The sequence below is a fragment of the Heliconius melpomene genome, chromosome 7 (genome assembly GCF_056956725.1).
Source record: "Heliconius melpomene rosina isolate 202511_hmr_F chromosome 7, ASM5695672v1, whole genome shotgun sequence".
Lineage (NCBI taxonomy): Eukaryota > Metazoa > Arthropoda > Insecta > Lepidoptera > Nymphalidae > Heliconius > Heliconius melpomene.
Window position 1 is genome coordinate 13,497,447 of NC_140395.1, and position 17,198 is coordinate 13,514,644.

At 31.4% G+C, this 17,198-nt stretch overlaps 1 protein-coding gene across 2 annotated transcripts in view; it reads left to right on the top strand.

The window, feature by feature from the left end:
* Positions 1-16,976, top strand: part of Ac76E (adenylate cyclase type 2 Ac76E) — a 146,206-nt gene extending 129,230 nt beyond the window's left edge. For both annotated transcript variants that reach the window (XM_085187866.1, XM_085187865.1), the window contains exons 9-25: positions 2,418-2,550; positions 5,205-5,400; positions 5,664-5,822; positions 7,129-7,256; positions 7,427-7,482; positions 7,783-7,944; positions 8,419-8,566; positions 9,034-9,117; positions 9,378-9,482; positions 9,722-9,888; positions 10,246-10,417; positions 10,953-11,018; positions 11,398-11,547; positions 14,107-14,211; positions 14,335-14,452; positions 14,792-14,936; positions 15,678-16,976. In XM_085187866.1, the coding sequence (XP_085043992.1) occupies positions 2,418-2,550; positions 5,205-5,400; positions 5,664-5,822; positions 7,129-7,256; positions 7,427-7,482; positions 7,783-7,944; positions 8,419-8,566; positions 9,034-9,117; positions 9,378-9,482; positions 9,722-9,888; positions 10,246-10,417; positions 10,953-11,018; positions 11,398-11,547; positions 14,107-14,211; positions 14,335-14,452; positions 14,792-14,936; positions 15,678-15,789 (2,206 nt within the window). In that variant the 3' untranslated portion in view covers positions 15,790-16,976. The remainder of the gene's footprint in view (positions 1-2,417; positions 2,551-5,204; positions 5,401-5,663; positions 5,823-7,128; positions 7,257-7,426; positions 7,483-7,782; positions 7,945-8,418; positions 8,567-9,033; positions 9,118-9,377; positions 9,483-9,721; positions 9,889-10,245; positions 10,418-10,952; positions 11,019-11,397; positions 11,548-14,106; positions 14,212-14,334; positions 14,453-14,791; positions 14,937-15,677) is intronic.
* Positions 16,977-17,198: the final 222 nt, after the last annotated feature.

A 17,198-nucleotide genomic window follows, 5' to 3' on the forward strand; every position in this document is an offset into this window, starting at 1 on the left:
TCTTCCCATGCTACGATTTACGGAAAACGCGAAAATAGAAAATAAACAACCTTATTCTTGCATCAAACGAGCAATATATTATTTTGAACCCACAATAAATGCCTTTAGTAGCGTGCCGATGCTGTAACAACGTTAAATGGTTACCGTTAAATATATTAATTGAAATTTTATTAATGTTTCATTGGGGCATAATTGGATTTGCCAATAATTAATATAATATGTCAGAGTTTGAAAATATTTAATTAGCCATATTAATTATTTTTTATTTTATGTTTTTTTTATGATTTTTTTGCTTTACTGTATCCAACGCAGGGTAGGCGGAGGGAAATTGGGAACCTAATATTAAGACTCTCTGTTGCCCACTTTCCACCTAATTATGGAGAAATCATTGCCTGTTGAGTAGCGGAACTCAACACCGTGATTTGCTTCGTTACAAGACTGACTAAATAAAAAGATTAAATATTGCAATAACAATACTATAGAAAACATGAATTTTAATATTATATAAAAAAAATAATTAAAACCGCTTGAAAACACAAATTAATTTAATGTAATGAAAATTCCAAATCCTCTTAATGAAGTGCATTGTGAGATGCATTTTATATATACTACAATCATTTTAAGCAGCTTTACTAAAATTTCGATAATGAAAGTTCCTATAAATTGACGATTGTAATGGAATTTCGAAATATATGTATATTATTCCAAACACTGGAATTGAGGTTATTACTATGGCTGTAAGTTCGATGCCCACTCGGGGCAATTGATAAAACTGTTAAGTTTGGTTCTATTCCTCAAATCAAATCAAATCAAAAACACTTTATTGCACAAAGAAGATTTAAATTACACAATTAAATTTGTAATTTAGATACAGTGCATAGGCGGCCTTATCACTGTAAGTGATTTCTTACAGGCAACCCTTTTTTTAACAAAAACTAATAGTATGATACAATTGGTGGCGGTTAACTTTGCATAAAGATATTTTGTACTTTATTATATCAAACATATAAACATACGCTATTCATATATAAATACATACATACATTCATAAATACATACATATATACATAAATACACACATAGATACCATATATACATTCATATAGAGATACAATACTTACATATACTTACATATACATATGCACAAAACAGATACATAGATTATAACGATAGGTAGTACTCCTTTAGCCGGCGCTTAAAGATACCAACTGATGTCGACTGCCTGATACACCTGGGTAACTCGTTCCATAATTTCGCCGTTTTTACGGTAAATGATTCACTGTAGCACTTGGTGCGACATAGTGGAACCTCCAATACGTTGTCATATCTTGAACGGAGATTGAAAGACTGAGAGTGGGAGCCCAGGAAAGTGAATCTTTGTTTGAGGTATGAAGGAGTTAAAGGAAGATACAAGATAGAATATAAAAGGATAAGTGCATGATAATTGCGTCGATGCTTGATGGTCAACCATTTAAGTTGAACTCGATGTTGAGTAATATGGTCATACTTCCGCAATCCAAAAATGAACCTAATTATTACATTTTGAAGACGTTCGAGCTTGTTTAGCAATTGCTGTGACAAATCTAGGTAACAGGAATCTGCGTAATCCAGAATGGGAAAGAGAATGGATTGAGCTAAAGATATTTTGGTTTTAAGCGGCAATAAATTCCTCGCTTTGGTGTATGGCGTTGAGTTCCGCCACTACATGCAATACCTCCAGAATTTAGTGGAAAGTTAAAAAAATACAAGCTGCAGGTATTTTGACGGTATCTATCAGGATAGTGAACAATAAAAATAACATGGATACTTTCAAACATTTTCAAAGGTTATTTTTTGTTACATATCGCGTGTGTGTGAAAGCTTTCTGTAAGAGCTTTCTGAACGAATATGCAACTGAGCCCAGTTTTTTTGGTATATTTTTTTTTATAGTAACTCAGTGTTAATGGTATGTATTAACACTAAATTCTCTCTACTTACCCCCTTTTTCACTTTACACCATGTTTTCTAATGCGAATCTAAACGCCGCGCCGCGCTTTGCTGTGTAGAAAAGAAAATAATACATAAGAGCTGAAATCGAACCCATAACTGTCACGTTTACAGCCGTAGACATATATTTGAAAGTAACATCTAACATTTCTTATTGTGTTTCATATTACAGTACAATATTTGCTTTCATATGATACTGCACTATAAAAATGCAAATTTAAGCAGGCAGTAAAGCTTGGCGCTCTATTTGTTTTATTTGGACTCATTTTTCAAATAGAGTTATTTACGTAAACAATGGTACGACATAAAAATATTGTTATTTTACCAAGTTATAGCCAGAAGGAGGCTTAGTGACAATACTTACCGTTCTCTACTATCTCTCCCTTTTTTTATTAAATTCATTACAATATCCATTTTTTAATTTATTCCAGTCGTGTTCACATCACAAAGGCGACCATGCTGCAACTGGCTGGCAAGTTTGAAGTGGAGCCCGGCGAGGGCGCCTCGAGAGAGGGCTACCTCGCCGACCATAAAGTAGAAACTTATTTGATCGTGCCGCCTAAAGTAAGTATTACAAATGTGCATAATTATATGCATTTCCTGTATATAATAGGGCAGAGAATTTCTAATTTTATGACACTTTGTGTGGCAATCGAACCTGCAGTCATTGTATGTATTTAGATTATTCTTTAGATAGTAATATATATCTTTTTACCCTATTGGAGTCGTAGAGCAACGACGGCATATCATCGCGTCTCTATTAGACGATTAAAACGGCAATTGTGGGTTTGATTCCTACTCGGGGCAGTAATTACAATGTGAAAAGAAAAAAAAATAAAACTAATATATTTAATAGTAATGTATGGTAGACCTGTATAATATGAAAGAAGCAAATCGATCAAAGCCAAAAAATTTAAGCTACTGAAATATTTCGCTCAACATGATCCATTATCATCAATCAAAATACTATAATTAAGCTAATGCCTCATACGAGTATGTTATTCTCTGTTAAGTTGGTTATAAATTATGACAATTTTTTGTCGCTATAATAAACTATTGCTACAAATAAAGGATCGAGGCTCAGTAATACACAATGAACACGGTGGTTGTGGGTTCGATTACCACGGAGACTGAATTTATTTTCATTTCTCTGCTCCAGCAAGACAAAACGCGGCGTTGAATTACACTTACCATACAATGTCTAAAATTTGAAAGAAAAGCGGAGAACGAAATCTCTCTCTCTGCCTAATTTGCCATGCGGGATTACTTATCCACTTCTTAGTTCTCAGTTTACTTTCTGACTGAAACATAGTAGCATACACAATACATATTTATATAATCTAAAATGGGAATCGAACCCACGATAAATACTAATGTATTATAAAAATATCTTACTTTGTCATTACATTGTAAAGAATTATTTTAAATATAAAACAAATATAGCCACAGTAAAAGGCTTAGTGGAAGCCTCGATGACGCTTATTGTATACGAAAAGCCATAAAAATTATATAATTACTAAAAATCTTAGAAGTTTAATTAGCGACTCGAATTTTAGAAGATCAAAAGGAACGTTATTTTATTTTGTACTTTTTGATTATACAGAGTAAGCTTTAATTATAATGTTTTCTATCTTTTGCCTTGAGAACGGAAGATGAAACAGAATTGAGTTACTAACAAAAGTTTAAAAAATCTTAAAATCTTCTGAATGAAGAATTGTTTTTTTAAATCTTTTTTTCCCCTAGTCCGCCAGAAGTAGGGTAATGTTTTTCGAATGTGTTGTAACTATGTGCACGACACATTTAAAATATCATCTGGTGCGATAATACCGTATTTCCAATTTTTTAGGTATTTTCCGAATTATGATAGTGCTATAACCTAAATACATTTTCAATATGACGAACGAAAATGAAAAAAAAATAGGGCTTGTTGAAAAATGTAAGCTAGTGACAAGACTGTTGTGTAACTACTGTAACTAAGTGTTAAGATATTTCGTTCTCTACGCATGAGCTAAGTTCATGACGTTAATTATGGAGTAAATGAGAATATTTCATTCCACTGAGGGTATTCGAACCTACAACCGTCACGTTTACACTCTAATACTTGCCGCTGCCGCCTGAAAGATGGCCCGCCTGATTAATAATGATATGCAAAACTAACGTACCCTCAAATATTTGGTTGAAAATTGCCAAACACTCGACCGTAGCGCCTCACAGGCATAAGTGGGTAAATTTCGACACAAATGCGCTTAATTTGGCAATAAAATATAGAATTACGTAGGTATATAAATATGTAAATCATGGAGGAATATTTCGAAGAAATTTGTAATATTATTTAGGGTTAGTTTGAAGTGAGGTTTCAGAGGACGAATTGCTTATTATATTATGCTCTATAGTTAGTATTAAAGCTGAAGATTTGGTTTGGTAGAACGCAGAAGCCGGTTTGGGCCGCTCCTTTATAATATTTTCGTATTTCTAGTAAAGTAAGGCAAAGAATATCTTGAAATAAACATAAAGTGGTAAACGGAAAGATATATATCTATAGTTTATTATTTTTTAAAGTGATACTAGTGTAGTTAATAAGTTAACGTTACAAAATTATAATTTTACCTATTATTTATTTTATTATATTTTTTTATAATAATACAAATCATTTTACAAATAAAAATATAATCATTAACCGCCTTGAATGTAAGTAAAGCATAAAGAAATGCTTCCTTTCACGACATTTTTACAGTAAAGTAATGATAAGCTAACAATAGAAGTTTGCTGACTCTCTCATGTCAGAGATATATAAAATACTGAAAATATGTACTTTTATTACCGTATAAGAAACTTTTCTCGTATCAAATATTCTATTGTATGAAATAAAATAAAAGATTACATTTATTACAGTATATATAAACTAGAAGGAATTGTATTTCTGTTTTATAAAACATTTTATGGATTTCTGCCTTTTGAAGATACAAGTTTTGATAGCGGAAAGTAAAAGGAGCTTCGCAGTGTTGTATTGCGTCTGCATTAAAACATTTCGTCTCCATTAAGACACTAGATTAAAAAATAATAATAATAAATATAAAATGTAATTGTTCCCGTAAAACAAAATACTCTTTCCCTATTTGATCAAAGCAAATAATGTCCTTTAGTCGTCCAAAAATTATCGACATTACTATTTTTTGTTCATTATCAACTAAGATAATAATAAAACCCAATATTTTCAGAAACCAGGCATATCAGAAAATGGCCGCCTCTCGGTTTGCACGGTGGATCGCAAAGCTAGTATCGTGTCGTCAATATATCAGGATGTATCACCAACTAAGCCTAAGGAAAACATTAGTCCTGCACCGTCACAGCATAGTTTCATTGAACCAGAACCTATTAAAGTTATGAGGGCTGAATCTTTAAGGAATCCTGGAGGTAAGATTTAAATGGTTTGAATAACCAATCCATTGACTCTGCAAGTTATTCTAATTGTTCTATAGCGGGTGATATAAAAGTATAAAAATATTACAAGAATTTTTATATTCAAGAAATTAGTGACTAAATCATGAAAAATAAATATGTAAACAATGTTATTGGAGGCCATGCCAATTAAAAAAAATACCAGTACCATCTAAAAGCATCAATCGTAAAAAAATCTAAAAATCGAAAATAATATACTCCTTTTATAAATTTGCCAGATCTAAGCCGAAGAGCATCGGTCAAAGTAGATGGTCCAAAAACAGTAGCGTTTGACAACAACGCGAGCAGCACCGAGGCGGTCGGCAATGGCGGTATTACTAAACCTAAAAGTCGTAGCGGGTCCATTATTGGAGCTATTAGCCCTATTATGGGCACAGGTAAGATTATATAATATTTATTTAAATTGTTAGTTAGTATTGGAAATGTCAGTAGTTTGCAGTTTTCTAAAACTACTAGCAGGTTAGTAGTGGTGTAAACGCAAGAGTTTGTGCCTCCAAAATTTGCGGAAAGTGCTAAACGAAAGTGTCTTACTGTGGAACTGAATGTCTTAACACTAGAACTCCAGGTTCCCTCTATCATGCATGAAGCTAAAAAAACTACTTTTCAAGAAAATCTGTAGAAGTTTTTGCCAACGGCAGATATATTGTGTATTTCAATTAAATCTTTTTGTTTTTGATTATAAATATAACATATAGCTAACGAGTAATTTATTATTATTATGTATTATATCTTCAGAATGTGAGCCAGAATCTCCGCAAGTGCGAGAAGCTCAACCTTTCTATCGCCGAATGCTAAGTACTATGTCTGTGGAGTCACTGAGTTAGTTTTGTTCCAAAGGCATGGACGCACAGTGTTTCTTATATATTTACGTATTTCCTTGCATTTTATGACTAATATTTGAAATATATACCTATGAACCTATAGGCTAGTGATCATCGCTACTATTATTACCTTATTTTACCATAGTTGGGATAAGCCTGACTGTATGATTTGATAGTTGTAGGTCAAAACCTTCTTGGGAAGAAGTTATATTAAATTTAAGATATTTCGTCATCTATAAGAATTATTCCATCCACTTTCATTATAGAAAAATAACTATAGGGCATTTACACTTAATATGTCTTAAATATCTATTTAAAATTAATTTAATTTTATACATATTATATGTAATTTTACGTGTATTGCACAAAAAATGCCTCATACTCGTATTATGAACCTTTGTTTTACTTTGTTGAATGAGATAATTGAAATCCTCCTATCCCATTCACGCATGATTTATACAATATATTTAACCCCGCCGTGGTGTCTAAGAACAACTAGACTGCATTACTTTCATTTCCTCGCTCTGGTAACAAGACAGAACACGGCGTTGGGTCCCACCACCTAACACGCAATTCCTACAATTCAGCGAGACGTTTCCTATCCTGGTAATAAAATTGTTTCTCCCATCTGGATAGACAAAGCAGATTTTGGATTTTGTTATCAGTACTAAAAATGCTAAAAAAAAATTAAAATCTTTAAAAGACTTTCGCCAAATCTTTTATATAGAATTTTTTAATAATTTCAAAACGTTGAGACTGTAGACGAGGCGAAAGAGGTGTAGCCGCTTGAAGTTGGCTTCGACGTTAGAGGTAAAACGTGAAATAAAAAAAATGATAAATATTTAACTATTATATATTTCAGCAACCCCCGGCGTGCCCACTCGCTCGCGGCCGTCCAGCAAGATGACCAAGTACGTGGAGTGCTGGGGCGCCGACAAGCCGTTTGCGAACATCACTGATTCTACCTTAGCAAAGAATATTGGCATTTCTGTAAGTCATTTTTAAATTTACATTCCAAGATGGCACAGTAAATAAGATTTAATTGTATATGATAGAAAGAGGTTTAGCTCTCTTTTAGGTTCATATCTGCAAAGCAATTTTAGCAAAGAAAATAACTTTTTGCATCCAAAATGAATATACAATTTTGTTCATTTTTTTAGAGTTTGGCTATGATCGAGCAACATTTACTCCCTCAAAGAACATGCTGTGATTGCAGGTATTTTTTCTTTGTATTTACAATTTATCTGTGATTGTTTAAGAAGCGTTGACTTTACCTTTAAGAATTCAGGCGTGTGACTGTAAACCTACCAGCTCGTGGGTTCGAGTCTCACTTGAGGGAATGATATATTTAATATTTTCATTTCCTCCCTCTGATAACGATACAATGAGTTCGGCCACTCAACACAAACTAAAAAAAAATATATAACATAATGTAAGCTATTCAATATAATTTTCATTTGGGATTTCAAGACAGTTATAGAAATTCAATTAAGACCTATTATTTTTATTATTTCAGCAACAACTCCGAAGGACTAATGCCACTAACTTTAGGTTTTCAAAACAGAAACCAAGAGAAACAGTACAGGAACCAGTCTGACGCACAGTTCAAGTACTACGTCGCGTGCTCCACTGCGTTATTCATCTTACTTGCTTTTATACAAATACTGACTGTACCTAAGTAAGTAGTAATTATATTTTTTTAGCTCACGCCTGTACAGGAAACCTATTCTTAAGACACTCAGTTCTCTGTTTTCCGCTGATTTCTGGAGGCATTGTAAATTGAGTGAGGGAATTCAATGCTGGGCTTTGCATCGACCCTAGAGTGAAGAAATAAAAAGAAATCGATAAGTATAGCGCGGAGCACGCCATGATTTCAGATAATATTTAAAATTTTAATAAAGTAGCTTATTTTACTTGGTTATTGACAAAACTTTACATTATAACCTTTCCCCACTAAATATGTAAAGTTAATATAAGAATAGTATTAAAAAATATTGTTAAACTTGTTTATCTCTAAATGAGATAAATAATACAAAAAAAAAATATGAAATTTGAAAAACATATTATGTAAATATTATAATATAATATTGTGTATGTATATTAATAAAATATAAGAATAATAATTGTTAATATAAGAACATGATTATTTCAGGGGCATCGTTCTCTACGCATCTTTCGGGCCAACACTAATAACATTACTAGTGTTCCTTTACTTATCCTGGTCGGATGGTAAAGCTGGTCTGTTTCTCTCTGATGTACCTGAGGACCTGTTTGCGGATAATTGTTCTAAACCTGGACAGGTATGGAATTGAAGTTGTTATTGATTATTTAATAATAATATATGTATATTTTTTTTGTGTCACGCTGTATCCACAGGTTGAGGGAACCTGGCACTTTGTTTCCCCATTTTCCGCCGAATTCTGTTGGCATTGCTTGTTGACATGCGAAACTCAATGCAGCGTTTTGCCTCGACACCAAGGCTAAGAAATGAAAATATTTAATATTTAATTTCCTCCAGTGAGAATCAAATCTGCAACCTGTCGCGTTTATAGTCACACTTTGTTCTCCTGCGCCACAAGTGGCCACAACAAAAACTAAATAATATACTAAATATTATTAATACTGCTATATTTATTTATTTTATTTATTTATATATATGCCGACAAAACATGTTGCTAAAGACCTAATACAAAAATTTTATATTTTTATAAAAATAAAATAGAATACAATAAACATGTAGTATATAATTTTTTACTGTATTTTTCAGGTGGTGGCCAACAATTGCTATATAAGACTGACAATGTTTGTTATATCTGTTATTTTAATAAGCTCCTGTGCTGTTATTAATTTGGTAAGATTTTTTAAACATATTATATAATATATTTAAAACAAAGAAACCACAAATATGTACAAACTTTAATAAAAACAACATTTGTAACGGAACTCAACACCACGCTTTGCCTCGACATCAAAACGAAAAAATGAAAATATTGAATATTTCATTTCATTGAGTGGGTATCGAACCACAACCTGTCACGTTTACAGTCACAAGCTTGTGCCCCTTCTCGACTGGTCTCCTAAGTAGATAATAATTAAACAATAATATTTCAGTTTCAGGCATACATCATCCAAGAGATACCTGAAGGTTTCCCTGAAAATAGTACTTGGAATGCAACTTTCATTGAAACAATACACTTAGATGTTGATGCAGCTCCTGTAAGTTTGGATTTATTTATTAAAATATTTTTTGTTTGTGTTAGTGGTTCCAGGTTTGAGTCTCTTTCGGGGATAATTTGAATTTATTATATGAATGAACAAAATGCAGCGCTATTTTCTCACATTTAAAGTGTGAGATTTATGGAAGAAAAAGTCTGAAGTATTGTGCCATTTATATGTTTGTAGTTGTCATAATTTAGTAAATATTAACAATTATTAAATTATAATTTATCTTCCAGAGCTACCTCTACAGTTCAGTGCTAACTCTGGCCTCGATATCGGTGTTCCTGCGTCTCGGATTCGTATTGAAACTGTTTCTAATGATAATAGCACTGATTAGTCATATCACTTTGTTTGCTTCCGCTGAATTGTTCTTTCAGTATCAAAATAAAAATTTAGATAACGAGTAAGTTATATATCATTGTTTTATTATATTTTCACTTGTATTTTCATTATGGTGAGGTCTGTGTTGTGCAGGGGCACAAATTGTGATTGCAATCCGTGATGTGTCACTTGTTGTGGGTTCAAACCCCACACGAGGAAATAAAATATGTATTTCCATTTCTTTGCTTTGGTAACTAGGCAAAGCGCAGCGTTCAGTTCACCACTCAACACGCAAAGCCTCCAAAATTTACTCCAAACTTAATGGCAACCAAATATCTCAACAGTAGCGTCCCAGGTTCACTCTGTCTACCCCCCTATAGGCGGGCTACAGCATGAAACAAAAATAATAATAAATATTCCATAAAATATAACTTTTCAGGTTCTCAATGTTACCCTACGCAGCAAAAGCGGGTTTAGTCCTAGTATTTCTGGCGGCGCTATTACATATTCTAGATAGACAGATCGAGTTCACGTCTCGAACTGATTTCCTTTGGAAGGATAAGTTGAAATTTGAGCAGGAGGAAGTGGAAACTATGAGGGGTATTAATAAGGTAAGTTGTTTTATTAATATATTGTTAGCGTACTCGTGTAAAAGTGGGTAAATTTAGGTGAAAAAGGCTTTAAAAAGCAGTAGAATTATTTTGACTGTCTCCCAATAATAGTTATGCATATATGTATTCTAGGTTTACCACTTCCAAAATTTAAAATATCAGTAAAAAAAATTCTGACAAGTAAAGCTTATTACACTGTTCAAGAATATTTAGAGGACAAACATGTATGGAATTAATGTCTATTGAATGTAATAGAATGTACCATTGATTTTGAAAAGAGCAACTGTTGAGTTTCTTGCCGGCTCTTCTCAGCAGAACTGCCTTCCTAACTGGTGGTAGCTTTTTGTTCATATGTTCATTCGACGATTCAAAAGTGCTTATTATAAGTTTATTTGAATAAAGATTATTTTGAATTGAATTGAATTATGACTATATTTACTGTAAATGTTTAAAAATATTTTTTTTACGTGTAATTAAAATAAAATATGACGAGCATAATCGTTATTTAATTATTATTTTTTTTATTTTTCCACAGATTCTTCTTGAAAATATTTTACCAGCACACGTCGCTCAACACTTTTTGACTTCAGTTGCTTCAAAGGTAGAGTTTTTATACTTGTTTGTTAAATATTTTTTGCCATTTTCTAGTTCTAACAATAAAAGAGAGATGGCGCTCTAAATATAATTTTAAGTATTATTTTACATTAAGTGTAAGATATTAGAAAATAGAAAAGTTAATTTTTTTAGAAAATGTATGAAAATTCTAAAGTAGCCGGACTTGAATTTTGTTCGAAATCGAAGAAAAAAGGAATATTTGCAATGCCATCCCAAATAAGGAAATTTCATTTATAAACTTCAGAAAAAACTGAAAGCTTAAGTTAGTTAGCCTTTGTACTAAGTTAAGTTAAGTTATATTTTATGGATGCAGGTTCAATTTCTTATCATATTTATTAATATTCTTTTATTTATAATTTTAACAGGAAGAATTATACCACGAACGGTATTCAAGTATCGCCGTTATGTTCGCCTCAATTCCAAACTATAAGGAGTTTTATGATGAAACCGACGTTAATAAGCAAGGCTTGGAGTGTTTGAGGCTGCTGAATGAAATTATTTGCGATTTTGATAAGGTATCTATTTTTAGCAGTTAATTATTTTTATTGATCCTTAGATATTTATACATACATTTTTTTTATTTATTTATTTATTTTACAGAAAACAACAGCATATTAATAACTACTTATAAAAAAAAACTTATACAAAAAAAATACAGCCAATTATAGTTTTCTACTTATAAGTATTATCTAAGTACAGTACAGAGCTACACATAATTTAAACATATTATTAGAAAAAAAAAAAAAAAGATACATATTTAAATATTTAAATAAAAAAAGAAATAACAAAATAACACAATGCAAAGTTAAAAAGTAAAAGTAATAACATATACCAAAAATAAAAAAAATAATAATAAGATAAAATGCCCCATTTGTGTGTGTGTGTTCTGTGTGTGCGTGTGTTGTGTGTGTATCTATGCGTGTGTGTATGTATATGTGTATATAAGTAATTATGTAGATTGAAACCGTTTAATTTGGTTTCTAAAAGAATCTGCAGATAAATGGAAGAGATCAATATGAGAATACTTTTTATTGTATAATAATGGTACCCGAGAGAAAAAAGAGTTAGCCGCGTATTTAGTATGTGATGTAGGTACATAAAATAGATTAGACTGGGCTATTCTAGTTCTTTTTATAGGTACGTTGATATTTAGACATGAAAGCAATTCGGGTGAATCAATGCTGCCTGACAGAAGGTTATAAATTATCATCAAGTCCAATAATTCACGACGATCACTTAGCGAAGTAATATGAAAGTGTTTACAACTTTCCTCATAGGTCCCAAAATTCCTATATATTTTAAAGTTCACGTGTTTAATAAACTTTACTTGTATAGCTTCAATAGCATTTATATATTTAGCAAACTGAGGATTCCAGATACAACTACCATACTCTAATATGCTTCTTACAAGCGCAAAATAAACACTCTTTATACAATTAATGTTTTTAAAGAGTTTACATGAACGAATAACAAAACCTAAATATTTGTAAGCTTTATTCGTAATGTAATTAATATGTTCATTCATTTGCAATTTGCTATCCAATAAAATCCCTAAATCACGAACCAAATGAGTTTTGTTAATTGGAGAGTTATTAATAATATAGGCATGATCGATTAAAGTGTTTTTTCGTGTAAAAGTAATTTGACTGCATTTTTCGACATTGACAGTAATCCTATTGTTTCTATAATATTGACTTAACCTATCTAAGTCGCTTTGGATCAATAAGCAGTCTGTAATGCTGTTCACTTTCATGTACACCTTCTTATCATCTGCAAACATAGAAAACTTAGAATGCTTAAAGCAATCTCTTATATCAAAAAGATATATATTATATAGCAGCGGTCCTAGATGTGAGCCTTGGGGTACTCCAGAAGTGATACAGACGTAATCAGATCGAGACCCCCCCCAATCTAACAGCTTGCTTTCTATTAGATATATAAGACTTCATCCAACGGAATAAATCTCCTCGTATACCTAAGGCATATAGTTTTTTCATAAGGATAACATGGTCCACGCGGTCAAACGCTTTCTCGAAATTTGTATAAATTACGTCAACCTGATATCCCTCGTCCATGTATTTCAAAATGTCACCTGTAAACCCAATCATATTAGAATTAGTTGATCGCCTTTTCATAAATCCATGTTGATTATTAGGTATGGCTCTGCTGAGAACAGAATACAATTTAGTATATATTAGTTTTTCTAGCACTTTACCCAATATATTCAAAATGGATATAGGACGATAGTTTGTAATTAGAGTTTCAGATCCTTTTTTATGTATAGGTATGATGTGTGCTTCTTTCCATTTAGATGGGGAAATACCTTCACTCAGTGATTTATTATATAAAAGCATTACAGGAAAAGCAACCTCTTTAGCACAGTTTTTGAAAAATACTGAGGGTATATTATCATTACCAGGACCTTTTCGTATATTAAGCGATTCAAATACCTTCAGAATTTCTGTCTCTGTAAGCCTAATCATATATAAATTTTCGTCTGAAAAGGACGAAACATTATAACTTTGTTCGGTGTAATTTAGCGTAGAATTAATAAAGACACTTTTAAAATATTTATTGAAACCTTGACAGATTTTTAGTTCGTCGTCATAGATTTCGTTGTCGTAATACAAGATGCTGGGATAATTCGATGCTTTCTTAGGTTTCGACCTAACATACGTGTGCAAAACTTCCGGTGATTTATTTTTCAACTTCACACAGTATCCTGATTTTAGCAGGGTAAGCAAAGGGATACTTGTGCGAATATCTTAGCACAAGTATTTCCGTTCCCCACATTGCGTGTTGAGTGGCGGAACCAAACGTTGCACTTTGTTTTGTTACGGGGAAATTAAAATATTAAATAATTCAGTAGAAATCACAGCGTGGAAATCGAGCCTATAACTGTCGCACACCGCACCGCCACAAGTTCTGCACTGCGCTACGACGGCCTGTTCTATTTTCATATATTTACTTGAGCGACAGTGTTTTTTTCGTTTTCATTACTACTCTGGCTCGTATTTTTTGTTCTAAAAATATTTTTTAAACACAAAATTATAATATAAATGTTTATTTTTCAGCTACTATTGAAGCCAAAATTCAGTTGCATAGAGAAAATTAAGACTATTGGTAGCACGTACATGATCGCGTCCGGCCTCAGACCCGGGAAGGAGGAACAGAATATTGTAAGAATTGTTACGGTTGAAATTTGATTAAAACTATTATTCCTAATATTTTATTCCCCCGAGTGAAAATCGAACCCACACGCCTTTTATATATTATGCATAATAATAATATAATGTTTTCAGGACGGCAACAGTAAAGAGGAGCACACAATAGCCATCTTGGTAGAGTTCGCGATCGCTCTCATGACTATATTAGATCAAATAAACAGGGAGTCGTTTCAACGATTTAAGTTAAGGATAGGTAAGTGTTTCACTAATAATAAAAATATTATTATTATATTAAACATATTGTTTTGTCACGTTGTGCTTATCCCCGTAATAATTTTCCATAATAATTATTTGGAATATTTTCTGTATTTGTCTAACGAAAAAATATGATTATTGATCTTGTATACATGAAAAGGCGGATTGAATTTTGCTCAAAGTCTCAAAAGTTGAGCGGTAGGCGGATTGTTTTAATATTAGGTTCCCTCTGCAAGAAAAGCATTAAGCTGGTTTTTAATTTTATACTTCATTAATTCATTAAACTTGTCATAATTAAAATACCTTACATATAATAGTTATAATCTTAAATTTCAAGGTCTAAACCACGGCCCAGTTATAGCAGGCGTGGTGGGAGCACAAAAACCCCAATACGATATATGGGGCAACACCGTGAACGTGGCCTCTCGTATGGACTCCACAGGGCTGATGGGGAGGATACATGTCACTGAGGATACTGCTAAGTAAGTATATTTTTGTCTTATGTCTATATGGACGAGTAATGGCGCAGGACCACAATCATATGGTTGTAGACGCGACAGATTGAGGGTTCGATACCTGTTTTGGTGGGTTACAGCCGCTAGCAGGTTCGTTAGGTTGAACTATTTCTTAAATATTCCCCTTTCCTTCGTATAGAGAACAAAATGTTAAAATAATTTATACTTATTATTTTAAAATTTTTAAGCGTTCTATCAATACAAAGGAAACAGTGTTTCCCTAGAATGAGTATCGAATCTACGGCCATTGCGATTACAGTCACACGATACGATTCTATATTTGTGTATTTTTTGTTGCCTGCAATTATTTTATAGCAACACAAGTTATCACAGCCATTGCTTTAAAAGAAAACGTTTTTACAGTCTATTTATTAGTGTACATTTGAATTCACACCTACAATATGTATATATACATATAATATGTAGTTTTAAAGTAATAGAATACCATAATAAAAATAAATAAACACGCACTTGTTTGATAAAAGATTTATATAAAGTTACATAAAAGCCGGTAGAAACTAGAAACTACTGTATAGTGAAACATTGCTACAATTTTAAGTCAGGCGATACATCAACCAAACTAATATTGTAATTTCTAAACAATCAATATTATTGTATTTGTCGTCATTATAATGATAATAAATTATTGCTTTAATTATCATTAATCATTGGAAGTTATATAATGATCATTAATTAACACATTTTCAGAGTATTGATGAACGCGGGGTACACTTGCGAATGTCGCGGTCCTACATATGTAAAAGGAAAAGGTACTTTAGTTACATATTTTGTGAAAACACCAAATGTAGGTGGCTTATAAGTAATCTAATGATAATAACTTTCTGGAATTGGTGATTTTAATTATTATTATTGAGTTAAGAAATTATTTTGAAAAATGTATGTAATATTATTCATTATTGTAATTATAAATATTATTTATTTAAATTTATTATAAGTATTTTTATATTCGGTTGTGGGTTTTTAAGTGCTTGAGTAACTTATGATAAAGTATTTTGTGAATAATTATTCCGAAAGTTATTTTAAGAATTATTTAGTTAATACTATTTGGGAAAAAATGGGTTATTAAAATATAAACATTATCTAAATGAATTATATTTATTTCCATATCGTGAAATATACATATACAAATATATTTTGATAATAGTTATGTTTATCTTAAAATTTTATTAAGTTTTAATTAAAAAACAGAACTTTTTAGTAATGTTGTTTTTAAAACTAAGGCCTAGACTTTTATAATATAGAACATATTAAATTATAGAAAATTATATTAGGTATATGTCACAAATGTGTTAGACAATATTGTATCTTTATATAATTTTATTTTGAACATTTTATATTAAAATATTAAATGAATAATATCTATTATTAACCAAAAATTTAAATGTTTTAGCATTGTATTGACGTACAAGTATATCTTAGTAGATCGCAAAGAAACATAAAATATATATAAAAAATATAAATATTAATTGAAAACTAAATTTCTTATTAATTTTATCGGAATAAATTTCATTAAATAGTAATAAACTAGTAACAAATGATTTAAAACGGAAATACTCAATACAAACATCTCAGGCGAAAGTTACTTTTAAGAAAACTTATATAAAAATATATTTACTTTAAAATCTTTTGACGAAACGAAAATTTGGGTAGCGGATATTTTATAAAAGTATCCCAAAAGCACTTGGAAGTTTTTCAATAGGAGGTTCTAATATTTTTTAAAAATAATTAATTATCTACGAAAATACTCCTGTGTTATATTTTCACAGCTTTTTCATAGTTTAAATCTTTATTTTCGTTATAATTTTTAGAAGAATTATTATATTTGCCTCCAGAATTCGGCGAAAAGTAATAAGCGGAGTGTCTTAATACAAGGCTCCCTCTGCCTATCCTAGTACAGCGTGAAGCTGGCAACAAAAGTATTACATTTTTCATGTAATCCTATATCTTATAAAACAAAGTCGCTTTTTGTGTCTGTCTGAACTTTCTAACTCTTCTTCTTCTAAACCACCCAACGGATTTGGATGCAGTTTTCACGATTAGGTCGAGTATTTCTCAGGGAAGGTTTATATATAGTTTATTATTTGTACATTTTTATGTAAATTAACATAAATACGATAAATGTGTATAAAGTCCTACCCGCTGTGACACTTTGGCGCATGCGCTGCTTTAATGGTAAATACTACATGAAAAAAATGTACTGGAGTATTG